We start from the raw sequence: 17,528 nt of genomic DNA, 5'->3' as shown, positions 1-17,528 counted from the left end.
TCACTACATCCAGTCAGTTGTGGAGAGCGTCACAGCTGCTGAAATGCAGGATGGTGACAGGATAGATGAGGTGGCAGAGCTCTGAAAAAACTCAAATACTTTTTTTAATTTCTTTTAATTTTTACAAAACTGCCTCAGTGAGCACATGTCCATGCTGCCCGGGAGCAAACTGTGCTCCCACCTCGCCACCTTGTCCAACCACCTCACTGTGAACACTGTGAACACATATGCTACATATAAAACACACCAGGTGAGCGGTCTCATCAGTGAGACTATAAACGCCTGTGCATCAAATTACAGTGATTGTTTTATTTGTTGAACTGATGACATGAACAGCTGCCATCATGTATAATCAGTATTAACAACAATGAATAGTTGAATGTATGGAGTGTATTAGTGACATGTGAGCACACCCTAACCAATCCGCTGATTTGTTTAGTTTTCAGCGATGATCCATAATCTGCAGAATTCTGCTGAGTGTTTTTTTTTTGTTTATAATGTGAAAGATAATATTATAAATAATATTCATTTAAGATAACAAAGATTGTTTTAATGAATTAGAGCTCAGCCACATTGTTCTGGACATGGAAACAAAGTTTTCAAAGTCTCTGCATATTTCTCTGTTAGCTGCTTTGACCCATAAGTAGTGAAGTGTGCTTTCATATGGCCAGTATTTTCCAGCTACTAGCATAAACTCACATTTGATTGGCTGAACTTTTGTAAATGCCTCGGAGCACATTCTGAGAAAACTATTTCATAGAAAGAGAAAAGATGTATTGATGTAAAAATACTGATTTTATGACATATTTGGCTACATTACAGATAAGTAAACAATGAACACAGGGACACAGGATTAGAAGTGGGAAAAAATCATTCTCATTTCACTTGGTCTTAACATTTTGAGTTTTACAAGCAGCATCTTTATTGGTGGAAAATCTGCAAAAAATCTGAGTGTGCGGATGTTCCGTGTGGGCCTGCTTATGAGACTCATCCACGTGTACACGTTATCAATGTGTGAATCATGAAGGGAAAACTGCATGCAGATGTGTGTTCAAACAGTTCTATACAGCTTTTATACAGTGTTTTGGTCTACATCATTTTTGTCTTTATTGCGAGGATAAATTGTGCCCTGTTTATCCTCTGGATGAGCGCTGTCTGAAAACACAAGGTCTAGTGAGTCTTCCTCAGAGTAGTTAGCAGGAAGTTGGTTGAGACTGAAGACTGGAGCTTCTGAGTTGGATTATATCTATACAGGAAATTAGGGTGAATGTAAAAATCAGTGAGCATTCTTTCAGATTGACAATGTTTTAGTTTTTTGTGAGTGTATGTGCTCATCATTAGTTGATATATGTTTATTTTGATTAATAACCAGAGAAAGACAGATACAATCTGTTAAAAAAAATGGTAACACAAAAATTCAGGTATAGGCCTATATTCAGGAAAGAGCATTAGACCAGTATGAGAGCAGTATGACATGCAGCAAAGGTGGAGGAATGCTCACTGATTTTTACCTTCATCCTAATTTCCTGTATAGATATAATCTCACCCAGAAGCACCAATCCTCAATCTCAACACACTTCTTAGTAGCTACGCTGAGGAAGACTCACTAGACCTGGTGTTTTCAGACAGCGCTCATCCAGAGGATAAACAGTGCACAATAAATGTGCATAATAAATATAAAAATGATAGATGACAGATGCATAAAGAGTCATCACTAAAACTGTGTGTACACACAGAAAAACATATGCATACGCATTCATCAGATGTCTAAAGCCATGCATACACATGCTTCCATGTTTAAATCTCAGTCATTATGGAACTATGTGCAAGTACATGAGCCTCATTTCCACTCCAATATTCCACAGCCATAAATGAATGAATACAGACCCTGAAGCAGCTCAGTGCTTGCTCCTCCTGTCTTTACACCTGTAAACTAACAGGAAAGAAGAAGTTGAGACTCTTCAGTTGTTATCTTCTTATTGAGGTGTTTTGTAGTAAAGGGGAGCAAGTAGTAAGTGTAAAACAACCAATAATAGTCTGAACTCAGCATTCAGTTAAAGATAAAAATGCTGAGATCATTTTCTGACCCCATGATTCATGTTCTGTATCTAACAAAGCACCACACCTGTTTATGTCATTGATTAACACGGCATCAGTGTGAGAGGAGGAAGAATGAGATACTGTAGAGTCCAGCACAAACATGACTCTGCACGCCACCATGTCTCCACCACACAGCCGACCCTCCACTCCTCTCCTCTCTGTTTCCTGTGACTGCACCAGCAGCACTAAGTCTCTGCCTCCCTCCCTGCAGCTTGGGTTTCCTCTCTGCACAGGGATTGAAGTCACAGTAGGCCCGTACAAGCTCATTGTGTAGCTGCCTGTCTGGAAATGTCAGAGAGCCCAGCTTCCACCCATGACAGATCAAGGGTTACCAAGGTGCTGACTGGCTGCAGGGTGACAGGCAGCCCTCACAGTCGTTCACTTCTAATTCCCCACAGCTTATTGGTCAATGATAAGACTTTTAGTTTGTAACGTATTTTAAAGACAGAGCTGTATACTGTGTATACTCCTGTTGACCAGATAACATAGTGAATGTCACATTCTATTAACTGAGGGAAATTTCAGGAGTGCCTTGGTAGTCGAGTGGTTACTGCACATGCCACATAATGGCAGCGTCACTGGTTCAATTACAGCAAGGGACCTCTGCTGCAGGTCACTCCCCTCTATCGCTCTCCCTGTTTCCTGTTGGTGTCTATGCAAAGTACTTTCAAATAGAGGCAAAAAATGCCCAAAAATAAATCTTAAAAAAAAAAAATTGGCAAATTGGCAAGCAGGTCTAGACCGTACTCTTTAAGTTTAAAAGACTACAACTAACTACTAACTACAAACCTCCGGGTTAGTCAAACTTGGAACTTAGTTGTGTCCATTGTAAACATCTTATAGTTTGGACCTACTTCATGCTTAGGGTTGGCCTGCTGGTCATTGTGTGTGCACAGCTGGATAAACTCTGGATAAGCAGTTTGTTTCCAATCCCAGATTACATGAAATGACGATGTTTTTAAGATTCTTGCTTCCTACAGTATCTGTGAATGGTAAATACACTTTGGTTGAGGTTGGGAAAAATCGTGGGTGAAAAAAGGAAAAATGTTGATAGCATGTGTTGCATGTGATGGGATGCAAACACTGTTCTTTTGCATGGAAGTCTACACACCCAACCACCAGTCTCCATACTCTTACTGTCATTTAATTTAAAGAGACCCAACATTCCCACATGAGCAGCAAGGAGAAACTCCACTTTAACAGGAGGAAACCTCAGGCAGAACCAGACTCTCAGTGTGACCGGTTGGGTTGGGTTGGATAAAGGAAACTCTCTGACCTGCACTGACACTGAATGTTGCCACTGGATATAAAAAATGAGGTGCTGAATCATCTGGTATAATGGGTAGTCAGCTGAGAGATTTTATTTTGCTCTGTTTCTGATAAATATTCTGACAGGTTTTTCATTAGAACCAGTAACAGAATATGTGCCCCAGCTCAGTCTATCAGTGACTGTAGGACATGTAGTCACTGTGCTTACTGTGTCTGCAGAAGATGATAACAAAGGTATGACTGCTTGATCATTTCTCTTAGACTCAACATTCACTTTATGAAAAGAAAAACTCCTTGAGACAAAGTGTGATTTTGTATTCTTGTATCCTTATAGTATAAAGTTTGGTCACTGAGCTGCGGCATTAACTTGTATTCTAACAAGATTAAAATATATTTGTCCTGGAGATTAGCATAGTTAAGTCTCCCTTTTTTTTTTTTGGCTTTTGGGGCGGCTGCAGCAGGCTTTGATCAGTGTAGCGCGGCGAGGCCCAGGCTTGGCCTGGCCATCCGAGGCCCGGGTGTGAAATTGGTCTGATGTCATCCCCCATTCTCCACCTTCCCCAGCTTTCAACAGCCGTAATTATATTTCCGCCACAAAGCCCCCGTCCCCTTCATTCCATATTCCAAGTTTGACTAGGAAGCGTTTTAGAGAACTATGGCTAAATTACTCAGTGGGGGGAAGGGGGACTGGATGGCCCGTCTTTTGTGTGACGGAGACACAGGGGACATCAATACTTTACTGATATGTACTTTTCTTTTCTCTGCTCGTCTGCCCTTTGCCTCTGCCTGTTGGAGAGGTTAAGTTTATGACAAGGGGATGGATGAACTTTGGATAAATAAGATGTTTTTTATGTTTTCCACCTTTTATAATAAAGAGTTCTAAAACAACAGGACCTGTTGTTGAAATGTTACAGACTTAGCAACATTTAACCGTTGTCTCAAACCAGACTTTGGGGTTTTGTTTTACTTTCTCTGTCATCTCTTTGGAATATTTACAACATCACATCTACATGTACATAGATTTCTGGCAGTTAAGAGATTTAGTGTTGAGATGAGTGTTGCTTTAGGTTTTGTGACTGATCATTGTAAAAAAAAAATACTTATAATGATTATAGTGCATGTGAAGATAGACTTTTCAATAGCCATTTACCCATTTGTCATGTTTTAGCCAAATGGATTTTAGACTTTCTAACCTGTTGTAATAAATGTAGCTGGTGGAATGGACAGAATTAGCAGCATGTTTCTGGACATTAGCCGTGGTTTTAACTAAGAGAACAAATTGGCACTTCTGTTGAATGTTGTCAGTGTTCTAAATGATGCTCTACAGTTTTCATTCTTGACCTTGGGGATAGTATGTAAGACGAAACAATCTCACCCTAAAGGTCTATTCTTCACTGGTGTCATTTGCTGATGAAGACCATGAGATGCAGTTGAAAGCTCTGAAAAAGCTTGTAAATGGACCTTGAATTGAGATTCTGTCAGTTTTGTACAAAGGCCAGCCAGCCATGGCAGAAAAAAAAAAGAAAAGTGCATCCTTCTTTCATTCCTTTTGTGTCTCTCAGGCTGAATATTCTAACACGTACAAAGGAAACACTGACTGTAGTGTATAGGAGGACCTGTCAACCATGAAGTGTATCATTTCTCAAACTATGTGAGGTGAGACTAATTTAACACAGTTTCAAATCTGCATAAAGCTTCATAAAACAGCAGAAAGATTAGATGTTTTTGAGAGCCTGTCAAATTAAAACCAAATCTTTGAGTCAGTGGAAAGTGGACTGAACTCCAAAAGCCAAGTAACAAGGAGTTGTGCTTTTACTGAGGGGATTCTGCAGATCCCAGTCTACATCTAAAGACAGCAGTGCTCTGATGTCATGAGGGTCGCTCCGTCCAACCATTTTTGTAATTTTATGAAAACAATCCAACAAGCAGACTTTATGTATTCAGCGACTGGCCAGGTGAGTGAGCAGGTGGGATTAGAACCTATCCTTCACCAATGAAATTACCCACACACCTAATCCGTGATAGTACCGTGATACATTTGCAGGGTGCATCCATTATGGAGTTCATCTAGCCCAGAGGTGTCCAAACTATCCCATAAAGGTTCATGTGGCTGCAGGTTTTCATTCCAACCAATCAGGAGCACACCGCATTGAGAATGAAGAAACATTGGCATGGAGTGTTACACAACATTGTTATTGATTGTAATCCAGGAGTTTACAGATCCATCCAATATTAAATAGTTTGGCAATAGAGAAGGAAAGACCAAGCAGAACATCTTTAGTTTAAAGGATTGGATTTTTAATGAAACCACACTGGGAGCAAAAGACGTCTGGCTTTTAGTCCAAATGGTTTGATCATTCATCTTATTAGCGCTTCAACATGAACATTTATGATATTTGAAGACTAGAAAAGTTTTAGATCAGGCACTGAGAGAGGAAGAAATTCAAGAAAAATGATATCTTGAAACTATTATTTTGATGTGTAAAAAATATCAATTTATCAGTTTAGTTCCAGTAAATCCTCCCTTTTAGTTCCAGGAAGTTGCAGAATATCTCATGATGTCCACAGTGGGGACTAGTAAGGAAAAAGATGTCCATTTCTCACCATTCTTGGCTCTAGTGTAGTCACCTGCTGCTATTTGCATGAACACCCAAAGCATTTTGACCTTCGTCCAGGTTCTCTGGCAATTTTACTCCAACTCCTCCTCCGCCTTCATCGGCCCATTCCCTCCTCCCCCAACCCCTTGGACTGACAGTCCCGGGCTGTGCATAGAAACCCAGCTCGCAGCCTTTTTCCCCCCTTTCCTCTCCCAAGTCAAGAGTAGCTCAGCTCATCAAGTCAGCGACGGTTGGGCATTACTTCCACATACAAGCCAGCTAAGAAAGGAAATGCAGATGAGGTCTTCTGCAGCCATTCACAGAGCCCAGGTCAATGCTGCTGCCGCTGCCAATGGAGGAGTCACAGATAACTCTGGCTTTTTGTTGATGGATCTGTTTCTACTCTCCATACTTCTTTCTTCCTCTCTGTTTCCTTTTTCCTCAGCTGTTTCTCCACTTCATTCAGACGTTCAGGTAAACATACACACAAGTGAACGGACGGTGTGTGAAAATCTGAGATTTCAGAGTGACGTTGAGAGTTAATGTGGTTGCAGGATCACTTTCGGGTAGGAGGAGATATTTTTAGTTTGCGACCGTTTTTTTTTTTTTAGCTCTCATGAGTCAGTCTTTTAACCTGTGAGGTTTAGTCTGTGGTTTTCAGATGTTTCTACAGTGAGTCACAAGCTTATAGAAAAACTGTGAAGTTACTGATCGAAGTAATGATTGATTGACATGTAGCTCCCAGATTTCACCTGCAAGACACAACAGAACAATCAGTATCGTTGTAGTTTACACAAGACAAGAACCTAGTTTATACGTATACAGTGAATTCAATGGACTAGATAATGAAAATCCTGTAAAGTACATGCATATTATCAAAGATCATGTTGTTTTTCTTGGTACTGGCTTTTTTGGCACCTTACTTGTAAAAGTAATCCTCTGTGTGACAGTCACAGTAACTTTCAAATGAAGGCAGTAAAGATATAGTTACAGTGTATATCACAACTCTTTTCTGGTTGTATGTGTACATGTTTATTGTAGACTTCTCCAGTTGAGCAAACTGCTGTCAACTAATTCATATCAACTGACTCATTCCTCATCAACCACTTTTGTTCATATTCCACAGTGTGTCAGACTGTGTTGGATTTATGAGAGAATTCAACAGAGAAACTCTCATCTCTCCCGTCACTGTTTGAACCATTTTCAGAGAGAGCTCCTGCTTCCTACATCATTCTAACTTGCATATTGTTAATGTCTGATTAAAACTGTTCGTGTTGGGTGATTTTTCTGTTTTACCAATTGAAGGTGAATGCTCCTTTGGGTTGAGGCAGTGGTTTAAACCTTGTTGTTTTATATATATAAAGCAGTCACCTAGAAGTAACTCTCTTTCTGATAGAGTGATGTCTGAATGTACAGTGATGGTATGCTTATGGGTATAAAACAATCCCGAAATTACAAATAAGAGGAATCATGTCGATGCAGCCCTGTCGTCATCCTTAACATCAAAATGAAATCTTCTGAATGAAAAAGCGAAGAGAGAAGTGATGTAACTCAGACTCATACAGTTCTCTGTTAGGATATCCTGTAGTTCAGGGTGTTGATTATCTGGTTAAGAAAATGCCAGGAGTTTGTTCACTATTAACTTCTTCACAGTAATAAAGCACAAAGTATCTATAACATATATGATAGTCATTGCATCAGGATGGTCTTAAACTAGCTGAAGCAGGAAGGAGACTGAGAAACAGAATTAACAAGGAAATGATTTTCAGTGCTGGATGGTGGTTTTGGAAAATCAAGAAACTTTACTGTAGAAATCCATTCAGTGGTTACCTGAATGAGTATTTAATACATGTAAGCACTGGGGTTTAGCAGTAAAGAGCAAGCCCTCTTAAACTCTTTTGGATTGCAGCTATCAGCTCCACCTTTTAAGCAAAATGAATGTGCAGCTGCTCAGACCTGACACTGTCTTCTGCTAGCGTGTCACATGTATGGGAATGTTTACTTTGTGACATTTAGGATCTATGAGCGCCAGTCAATGTTAGGAAAAGGCCATTGTAAACACAATTAACTTTTTTCCCCCAAATGCTATAAAAAATGTATATTTTATGTGTGTTATTCACCTGTTCATGACTTCTGAGCCAATTTGACATGGCAGTGATTTTCAGCCTCATTTAGTTTCTCAATGTTTCTGGAATGTGGTCCCAAAATGTTTAAAACCAGCATTAAAATCCTTATGAATCTAAGTATGGTATATTTCATTACTACTACTGCTTGTGTTTTGACTATACTGTGTATATGTATCCATACACTATCTACATGGTCATATATTTGTACTTTTACAAGTCATTCCTGCTCAACACATTCCATTTTTTTTACATCTTTTATTTCCCCTCTGAAGTGAGTTCCTGTCTGTTAAAGGTTTTTTGTTCAACTTTTCCATTTGACTTGAATCTGTATTTTTATTATGTATTTATTATTATTACTTCAACAGCATGGATGGAGCTCCAAAATTATAGTTCCAAAAATACAATTTCTCTTCAAATAGTTATATAAATCTCCCTGAGACTCCATATTATTATCAAATGACTCCATGGCTGCTCCGTGCACTTAAAAGTTGCACCAAGGTTAAAAAAAAAAATATATATATATATATTGTCACGTTTATTTGTCATTGGCAGTCATATTTTCAGTTCATTAAGAACATGTTAAAATAAGTGCGTAGTGAACTGTGCAGAACAACCGCCAGTTACGTCACTTGTTTTGTGGGGCCTTTTTAATAGAGACATATGCATTGAAATGTTTAAGTTGAGGTTGTATGTGAGGCTGGTGTTGAGGATGAAGTGTTGCTGCAGACTAGAAGTGTCCTCTGTGTTGTGTCTGCCGTCCTCAGCCCTCTGATTGTTATGTTAATCATCAGCAACATATTTCAATAAAAACCACCCGCAGACTCATCAAATCAACTTCACAACAAAATATCAAACGAAATATTTCAGCCATGTGGATTTTTTGTTTTGTTTGTTGAACTTAAAAATAAAAAAAACAATAAAAAGTTTATTATTTCATTTTATACAATAAAATAAACTTCTGAACCATCAGTTTTGCATTGTTGTTGTTTATTTATCATCACACCATTATGATATAAATTATTTACATATAAGATCATATAAAAGAGAACTTGAGCTGGGAGGAAAACAACTAAATGTGTTCTTTCTTGTTTCTTTTTTTTAAGTCCTGATGTCAAAATCCCATTTGCGATATAGAAAACAGCTGCTCTGTCTTTATAACACTGTAAATATTTGTAGGTTATATTTACATCACTTTTAAGGCAAACGCTTGTCCAGGTTTGTAACCGAATGCAAGAAAACGGATTTTCTATAACACAGTAGAGAAATCATCAAAAACAAACATTCACAGCATCGTAAGACCACGATTTGGTTCGAATCCTCATTAATTAAACCCAGCAAAGGCCTTTCAGATGTTGCATTAAAAAAGTAAAGTTATTGCAGGAAAAATAAGTTATGTAAACGCTCCAGAGCCCCATCTCCACATGGCTATAGATGCTCATTTTATTATAAATAGGAATAAAATGGTATTTGCTAAAAAAAAAAACAAATAGCTAATACTTTGCCTATGTTCTTAAACATTCCTGGATGTACATGAGTATAACCTATGCTAGGCTATAGGTCCATGATTTGACCGGAGGGTGCGGTGCCTAAATCAGCAGAAGGTTAGAGGTGAATGGATATCCGCTGATCATAGCCTGGATTTATGGGGCGTAATGTGACTTGTTTAAATGAGTTTAAGCTAAATAAGGGTTGCTCTAGGCCTCAATAGAACATTTTAAAAAACAAAATAAAGTTTGTATTTTATGTTTAGAAAATGTCTGATCCAAAATGAGGCAAATTCAAATCAGGAGTGGACTTAAATTCAGCTGCGTGCGGGTTCAATGCCAATTAAACACTGTTCACCAGACAGCTCCTAAAGTACAACTTTAATTCCAGATATCAAAATGTGTCGTTACATTCCCAAATTTGGGGGCGCCGAATTTCACTCTGGCACCCTGAGAAGGCTGTATATAGGCTACTTCCACACTGCAGGTCAACATTCACTACAGTACGCCGACAGAACATAGCAAGAAAAGATGAGAGAATAGCCAATAAAGTCAGAAAATACAAAACAGACAACAAAAAAGAGGCTATTTCCTCAATTCACAGTTCCCAGAATGCAGCAGAAAAGAACTCTTTGGATTTCAGCATATAGTTTTAAATCACACAGTTTATCACACACACTTCCGCCTCACGGGACACACAGGGCCGCGGTGCGCGTGACGGCTGTACTCGCGCGCATCACGTTCTAAACTCAGATTGGACTTTGTTGACTCTTTTTTCCCGCTTCTAAAAACATCAAAGACATGCTTTCTCTATACCTGGACCATCTAAGTCATTGTTATCAGTTACTTTGTGTCACTTAGGTCAAAATAATGCATGAATGAGCCTGATATGATGTGAGAGGGCACAACTCCAGCAAGGATAGACCTGTAAGCATGTTGATATTTTATAAACTACGACTAAAATCTGTACAGGCTACATTTTAGTGTCAATACTGGACCTGGACACAAACTGCTCCATAGGTCACTTTATTTTTTCACCGGAAACTGAAGCTGTCAGTGTGAGAAAACTGAGCTCATCTTATCTGATATCAACTCAACATGGCTTTCTACACTTCAGTTAAAAGCAATATTGTCGCACACAGTCTCAGTTAACGTTGTTACATTTGTTTCAAAATAGCCCTCACTATCAATGTTTGTCTTAATCATATTTAAATACATGTTGTAGGCCGAAACCAAACGTAAAACTAGGCTATAGCCTGTAGCATACCTACTAAATAATAATGGTAGCATGCAGTGGGTCTGCTACTAGCCATCATTTTAGCTAACAAATAACCAAATATTCTGTAGGCTTCTTTTCAACCAATCAGTGCCGAGCAATTTTGGAAGGTGGCCCTTAAATGTCCAACACAAGTGTAGCCTACTAGCATTACTGATAGGCTATTCATTGGCGCATGAGGAACAATACATTAAAGAGTTCATTAATAATCTTTAGCCTACGTATTAAGCTGCCACTGCACTTTTACAATGCACACAAGGTGTAGGTAACAGGTGTAGCCTACATCTTGGAAATTCCCAACTTCTGCTGGTGACATGAACGCAGCACTATTTTTTGACATGGATCATCGTTTTAACAGCCCTGAGGACACGTAGCCTACACACACACACACACACACACACACACACACACACACACACACACACACACACACACACACACACACACACACACACACACACACAGACGCTTATTCCCCACATCAAAATACAAACAAAATAGCAGAATATCGTCTCTGGTTGAGTTTAAATATGAATGCTGGTATTGAAGTGATTTTTATTGCATGGTTCAGACCTCCACCCCGCCCAGTGTCTCCTTTACTCGCTGTCCGATTTGCCGTCCTTGGACGCGGCGTGGTTGTACAGTCCCTGCGCCATGAGATGCAGCGCCAGAGAGTTTTTATTCCCAGTGGCTTTCTTGATTTTGGCCCGTTTGTTCTGAAACCAGATTTTGATCTGAGACTCATTGAGACCCAGTTCCCGGGCCAGACTCTGCCTCCGCTGCTCGGTCAGGTACCGGTTGTTCTGGAATTCAGTCTTTAACCGTTGGAGCTGCTCCGCGGTGAAGGCCGTCCGGGGCCGCTTGTCATCTTTACTCGGGGTCGGAGCCTTCTTTGGTTTACGGGATCTGGGCCCTTGGGTGGAGATGGAGACAAACATGACATTGAGTGGTTAGGATAAGTTTTAAAAGCAGATTTGGGCTTAATAAAAATGACTTCAACAGAAAATGTCTGTAATGAGGCCCGTGTTTGTTCCATAATGTAGAAATATGTTTTTAAGTGGACAGACATTGAATATGGACACGCTGATTCATGTGGAGATTTGAGTCATGAAATGATTTTTATTATTGGCCGTCTGAACCTGCTCAGTGACCTATCAGGAGCTCCTGGTGCTGGCTGAATCACATGACCCACTGCCAGCTGAATGAAATAGCATGGTAAGAAGTACATGAGTAACTGCTAATAGTATATTTTAGCAACTTTTCTTAAGTTGTGTTGTGTACTTATTCATGATGTCTTTAATGATAGGCCTACTTTATTATTTTGTTGCATTTATAAGCTGCTGCGAAGGTTAAATGCTTAAAAAGAGCAATACCTCATGTCAATTTTTTTGCAGGATATTTTGAGATTCTGATGATTTTTTTTTAAAGATACTCTAACCCAAATTACACTTTCCAGACAGGACTTTTAATTCCAACCACAAATACAACCAAGAACTAAATGGAGAGTATTCTGCAATACTTTAGAGCAGCAAGCTAGCAGGCTGCATGGTGGCTGCATGTCCTACAGCTCCAGCTCTGCAGCACAAACAGTGAGGACAGGAGGAGGAGGAGGAGGAGGAGGAGGAGGGTGCAGATGGGGGGTGGGGTTAGGATAGGATGGAGGATGGGGGAGTTAGGCGCCTCTTTCCCTCTCTGTTACCATAGGAACTACATTTTTAAAAAGTAATTTCCCTAAAAAGACGCGATAAGCCTTTTTTTTATTTGCCTCCATTCTAATATTTAGACGTCATGAACAAGTCATAAGCAAACAGCTGTGAATGCATGTAAAAATGTATTTCAGATTTGATTTGAAATGAGTAAAAGCACAGCAGGCCTGTATCGATTGTGCCATGTAACAGTTACTCTATAAATCTGACATTGGTCCAATCAGAGGCTGCCTTTAGTTTGACAACAATACTTATTGTGCACATTCTAACCATTTTTAGTAGTCATATTATTTAATAACTGACTCATTTAATATGAAGTTATAGTTTAATAGGTTTAGTAATGCAGGGGGAAGCTACAGCCTCCTGACCCCTTTCAAGGCCCTTTGTGGTCATTTCCATAAGCTCGGGCCTGGACCTCGATGGAAACTTTTTTTGGGGGGTTTCATACAACAATAAAAACAACATTTCGAAATGTTTTCGTTTAGTTATGACCTCATCAATCTGAACTCGTCCATCGATCGCTAAAACATTTCCTCCACTTGCCTGCTATTTGTTTTTAGCAACATTACTTCACAATTAATGCATTTTAAAAATCAGGACAAAAAGAAAGTGGAAGTGCACCATGCGCTCACTGCATTCATAAACTGCGCTGGATCTAAATAAAAGGATTCATTATTTAGAGTCAAATTTATTTCAATTCTGAGATAAAGCAACATTTTTCTACAGTGCAGTGCGGAGATGAGGAAATAAAAGCTTTATGATCGTCTGGGTTAGGTGCGCTAAATGCTTCACACCAAATCATTTCATATCCACTGTGCACATTATAGCAGAATGTGTTTTTATATTTTGTTAGCGGGTGAAAAAGCTTTGAAGTTGTGTTGTGCATTTAACATCGAACCCATCTCTGCTGGGACACACGGCCCTCACTTTTTTAGACTCCCTCCCATTGTCAAAAATATGCTAATGGAATATTAACAAAGAAGAGTGAGGAACAATGGCGTTAAACTTGGTTTTACTTCACTTCTCTAATTTTTTATTTTACTTTTGACTCATATTTCTATTTCTTGCTTTATATTCAGAACACTTTTAGACAACGGCACGTCCTCCTGTCCACTTTATCCTTATTTCGATGCCAAATTCAGATCAAAGTGCATCCAAAGCAGCTCCAGTTAGTTTCTAATTTTCATTTAAAGTAGTTTGTTTCATGTAAAATATACTGAAGTATATTCTAATGATGTTACTATCATTTTTAATACTGAAAGTGTAAAGTAATCAAGATAATAGTAGTTCTGATGATGCAATAATTGATTTGTCAATTGTTACAAGTGATATGTCTATTAAGTAGGGTTGGGGGTTGCACAGCTCACACAATAAAATGCTATTTCACTTTCTTTCTTTTTTTAATTAGCATGAAGAAGTTTTAAACTTGGAAATAATGCAATAGGAGTTTTTTTTTTCTTCTGTGCAGCCTGTAATAATGAAGAGGACGGTGGCTCTTTTCTTTCTTTCTCTCTGAAATGAAGCAGCCTCTCTCAACAAGCTTTCGTTTTTTTTTTCAATTTACCAAAAAGTGAGAAACATTTTTTCAACCAACCTGATGACGGACGGTCTGAGTAGCGGGTACAATAGACCCAGGCCGGCCACAGCATCTGTTTGGCCGAATTGGCCGAGCCGGCCTGAGGGCTGCGGCAACTGTCCTCGTCGTCCCCCCGATCCCTCTCATCCACATCACCGGCTATCAGCTCGGCCTTCCTGGCATCAGTATCCGGATGCTGGTCGTCGGATGCTTCAGAGTCGTCCTTCTCCTCTGGTCCTGCTCCACCCTGCTGCGGGTTGCCAGTTTTGGATGCTCTCCTCCCTGTCAGCTCCTCTCTGCGTCCCAGGCTGCCTCCCTCCCGGGTCACAGTCCCGTCCTTTCTCTTTCGGCCAAAGTCCGGTCTTAAAATGTTGTCGATGTAAAAGTTGGTGATCCTGTGGGACTGCTGATTTCCAGGTGGCTGGAGGAGAGGCAGGATGGCCCTGTTGGACTCCTCACCGGAGTCCTCTGGGCGCTCCGGGTCTCGGCGAGCATTTTCTTCCATAATGATGAAGCCTGATCACCCTCAGCACCTCTTTCTCTGCGCCGCTCTACAAAGTAGTAATTCCAATTTTCTGATGCGTCCTGATCACTTTCTTATCAATGAATTACTAGAGGGTTATTATTTTTTTTTTTTTTTTACCACTGAGCTACTAAGAAAAACTCAACTCCTTTTTGGCAGAATAGTTCAGATTGTTTTTGCTGTGAAAACGCGCCTCTGATGATTTTGACAAAGAAAAATCATGCTTCAGTTTGTGGTATTAATCTGCTCCTCATTGCTGGACTCGCTGCTAGGATTTAAGATCCTAAATACTTTTTAAAAAATGTAGAATCTATACAAATTTTTCCGGATCCCTGCACACAATTATTGATGCTTCCAGCAGCACTAAACTGCTCTCATATAGAAGCCGCTCAAATACTTTCACTACGGATTTTGGTTCTCATTTCTGATTGGCTGTGAGACGCTGCGATGACGTTGTACTACGAGTCTCTCAGACACGTGCCTCAGACCAATACAACTGGAGAATTTGTGTCATGTGACGTTCCCGGAATTCCCCGGAGGCGCAGATTAATCCAATCCACTTTTATGTGATGCATTCAGGTCACAGCGGAAATTTCTTATTATTAATCAGGTATCAGGTATTTAGAAGGTACACATTAAAATATAAGGCTACCAGTTGAAAATAAAGTTCAACCTTCAACTGCTATCAGTAAATAGTAGACACGGGCCTATAACAGTCCTGTTCTCTTCAAATCAGCCCACACAAACATTATGAGATGATATAATATATATATATATTCTACCAAATACACACTCATTTATTGATAGCACAGTGTTTGTGATGCACTCTGGGCCGGAAATAACCCATTTTAAGAACCTAGAATGAAGCTGAACCTTTAGCCTTTATAATTTCGTTTATATAATAATATAGTAGTAGCTCATTTCTGTAATTGTTGCATTAAGTGATTAGCAGTTACAATGATATTAATTTATGTCACCCATAACAAATGCATGCAGGGCGGCAGTAGACATAGTTGTGTGCTTTTAAGATGTTCAGGAGCTGAGCTGTTTTCTTACACCGTGGACGATGGTTAGGCTCATTTTGCTTTCAGATGAATTTGGAATAACCATGAGATGTTTACTTAGTTGCATATGCAGTTATCTCATACCTGAGATGACCAGTTCACCACCTGAAATTTCACGTTCACATTTTCTAAATATCTGTTTTTACACTAGGTTTTCAACTCTAATTGTACTGTACACATTTTCACATGGAGCGTGAATGCAGCACAGGTTAAAACACAAATATAGCCGAGTAGTCTAAAACGTGAATTTGTGTCAACAGCTGAGAGTTTTATGTCTCCAAAAAAATGAATCATCTGGAGTCATATAAGGCTTACCAGCTGTTCTGTAAGTGTGATCATTTCATTTGATGATGTTGGCATGTTAGCAGGGAGGGGACAGCGTGGCTTTATATTCCTCTATATACACATAATAGAGAATAAAGGGCCCAGCTCATATACAGTGAGTGCATCCTCTGACCTGTCTGTGCATACAGGCCCAGTCTGTTGCGTGCTCTCTTATTTTAAATGCTCGTTCAGTCAAATTGTCATTATATCCTATAAATGATTCCAGGTCATGTTACTGCTGCTCTCACAACTCAGCGTTAGTTATACGTACTATTCACTGCTGTGACGTTTCTTACCTTCCAACTATTCCCATATTCTCACCCTGGTGTGTGATTGGTGCTGTGGGCTCGGTGATCTGGCCTCAGGTCAGCTGTGGATAAAACATTCTGCATAATGTTATTCATGCTGCTCACATGCTATTTAATGCAGCCGTACTGGGGAGGGGTTCCTTCTGAGCATCTCCACGTTATCATTTAATAAAACGGTGACATTGGAGTCATTTGATGGTTTTATATTGTAGTCATTAAAAAAATAAATTAACTACATTGTAAATTGTAGGCATATACACCGATCACTATTTGACATTGCTTTTGGGTATTATTTCACTCCACCATAAGGTAATTAGTTGCAACATTTTTAATAAACAATTATAAATGACAGAGCCACCAAATAGTGGACTCAATTATTAATGATTTCAGAACCAGACATTCAACAGTATAAATGTGGCTGTAAAAAGTACAGATACACTCTAACTGCCCTCCACTACTCCAGCTATATGTTCTATTATCACATCATGTGTTAAAGCATGCAGGCAGCCTGTATGATGCATTTTAATGTTTCCTTTATAAGAAGATGATGCATGTTCTCAGGGGTAAAGTATAAGGAGAAATGTACAGAAACAGAGAGTCACTTTGTCAATGAGCGCAGGAGAGAAAGGTGTGAGAGGAGTGATGTGGTGAGGTGATGATGCTTCTTCATCGGAAGATCCTCAGATAGCAGAGGCTGGGTAGCCAAACTGGAAAATGGAATTCCTGCTCATTTTATACACACTGACCGCAGCGTTTATAGGTCAGTGTGTTCCCCTCCTCTCTCTGCCTGTTCGGGCTCAATATAAACACACACACACACACACACACACACACACACACACACACACACACACACGCCAACGGGCCGAGTAGTGCAAATCAAGAAAGATTTCTTGATTTGGTTTGGTAGTATTGCACCTGAACGCAGAGTCAGAGCCACTGAAGTCTGTGAATGTTTGTCCATGCTGAACTGTGACACCTCTCCCTCTCAACCCCCCCCCCCCCCCCTCTCTCTCTCTGTGTGTGTGTGTGTGTGTGTGTGTGTGTGTGTGTGTGTGTGTGTGTGTGTGTGTGTGTGTGTGAGAGAGAGAGAGAGAGAGAGAGAGAGAGAGAGAGAGAGAGAGAGAGAGAGAGAGAGAGAGAGAGAGAGAGAGAGAGAGAGAGAGAGAGAGAGA

General features: G+C 39.8%; 1 protein-coding gene across 1 annotated transcript; it reads right to left on the bottom strand.

Moving 5' to 3' along the window:
- Positions 1 to 11,448: 11,448 nt before the first annotated feature.
- LOC133990918 (homeobox protein engrailed-2b-like) lies at positions 11,449 to 14,639 on the bottom strand. Its single transcript, XM_062429344.1, has 2 exons — positions 14,153 to 14,639; positions 11,449 to 11,765 (listed from the first exon to the last, which is right to left on the bottom strand). Exons 1-2 carry the CDS (start codon positions 14,637 to 14,639, stop codon positions 11,449 to 11,451), a joined length of 804 nt encoding a protein of 267 aa, XP_062285328.1.
- Positions 14,640 to 17,528: the final 2,889 nt, after the last annotated feature.

This window comes from Scomber scombrus, chromosome 11 (assembly GCF_963691925.1).
Source record: "Scomber scombrus chromosome 11, fScoSco1.1, whole genome shotgun sequence".
NCBI lineage: Eukaryota > Metazoa > Chordata > Actinopteri > Scombriformes > Scombridae > Scomber > Scomber scombrus.
Note: the sequence above shows the minus strand (reverse complement) of the source record. Positions and strands in the feature narration are given on the sequence as shown.

Bases quoted from the DNA above. Each gene is read 5' to 3' on its own strand.
- LOC133990918 (XM_062429344.1), bottom strand. From the start codon at position 14,639: ATGGAAGAAAATGCTCGCCGAGACCCGGAGCGCCCAGAGGACTCCGGT. The intron at 11,766-14,152 runs GTTGGTTGAAAA...TCTCCACCCAAG, and splicing joins CTCAGACCGTCCGTCATCAG to GGCCCAGATCCCGTAAACCA.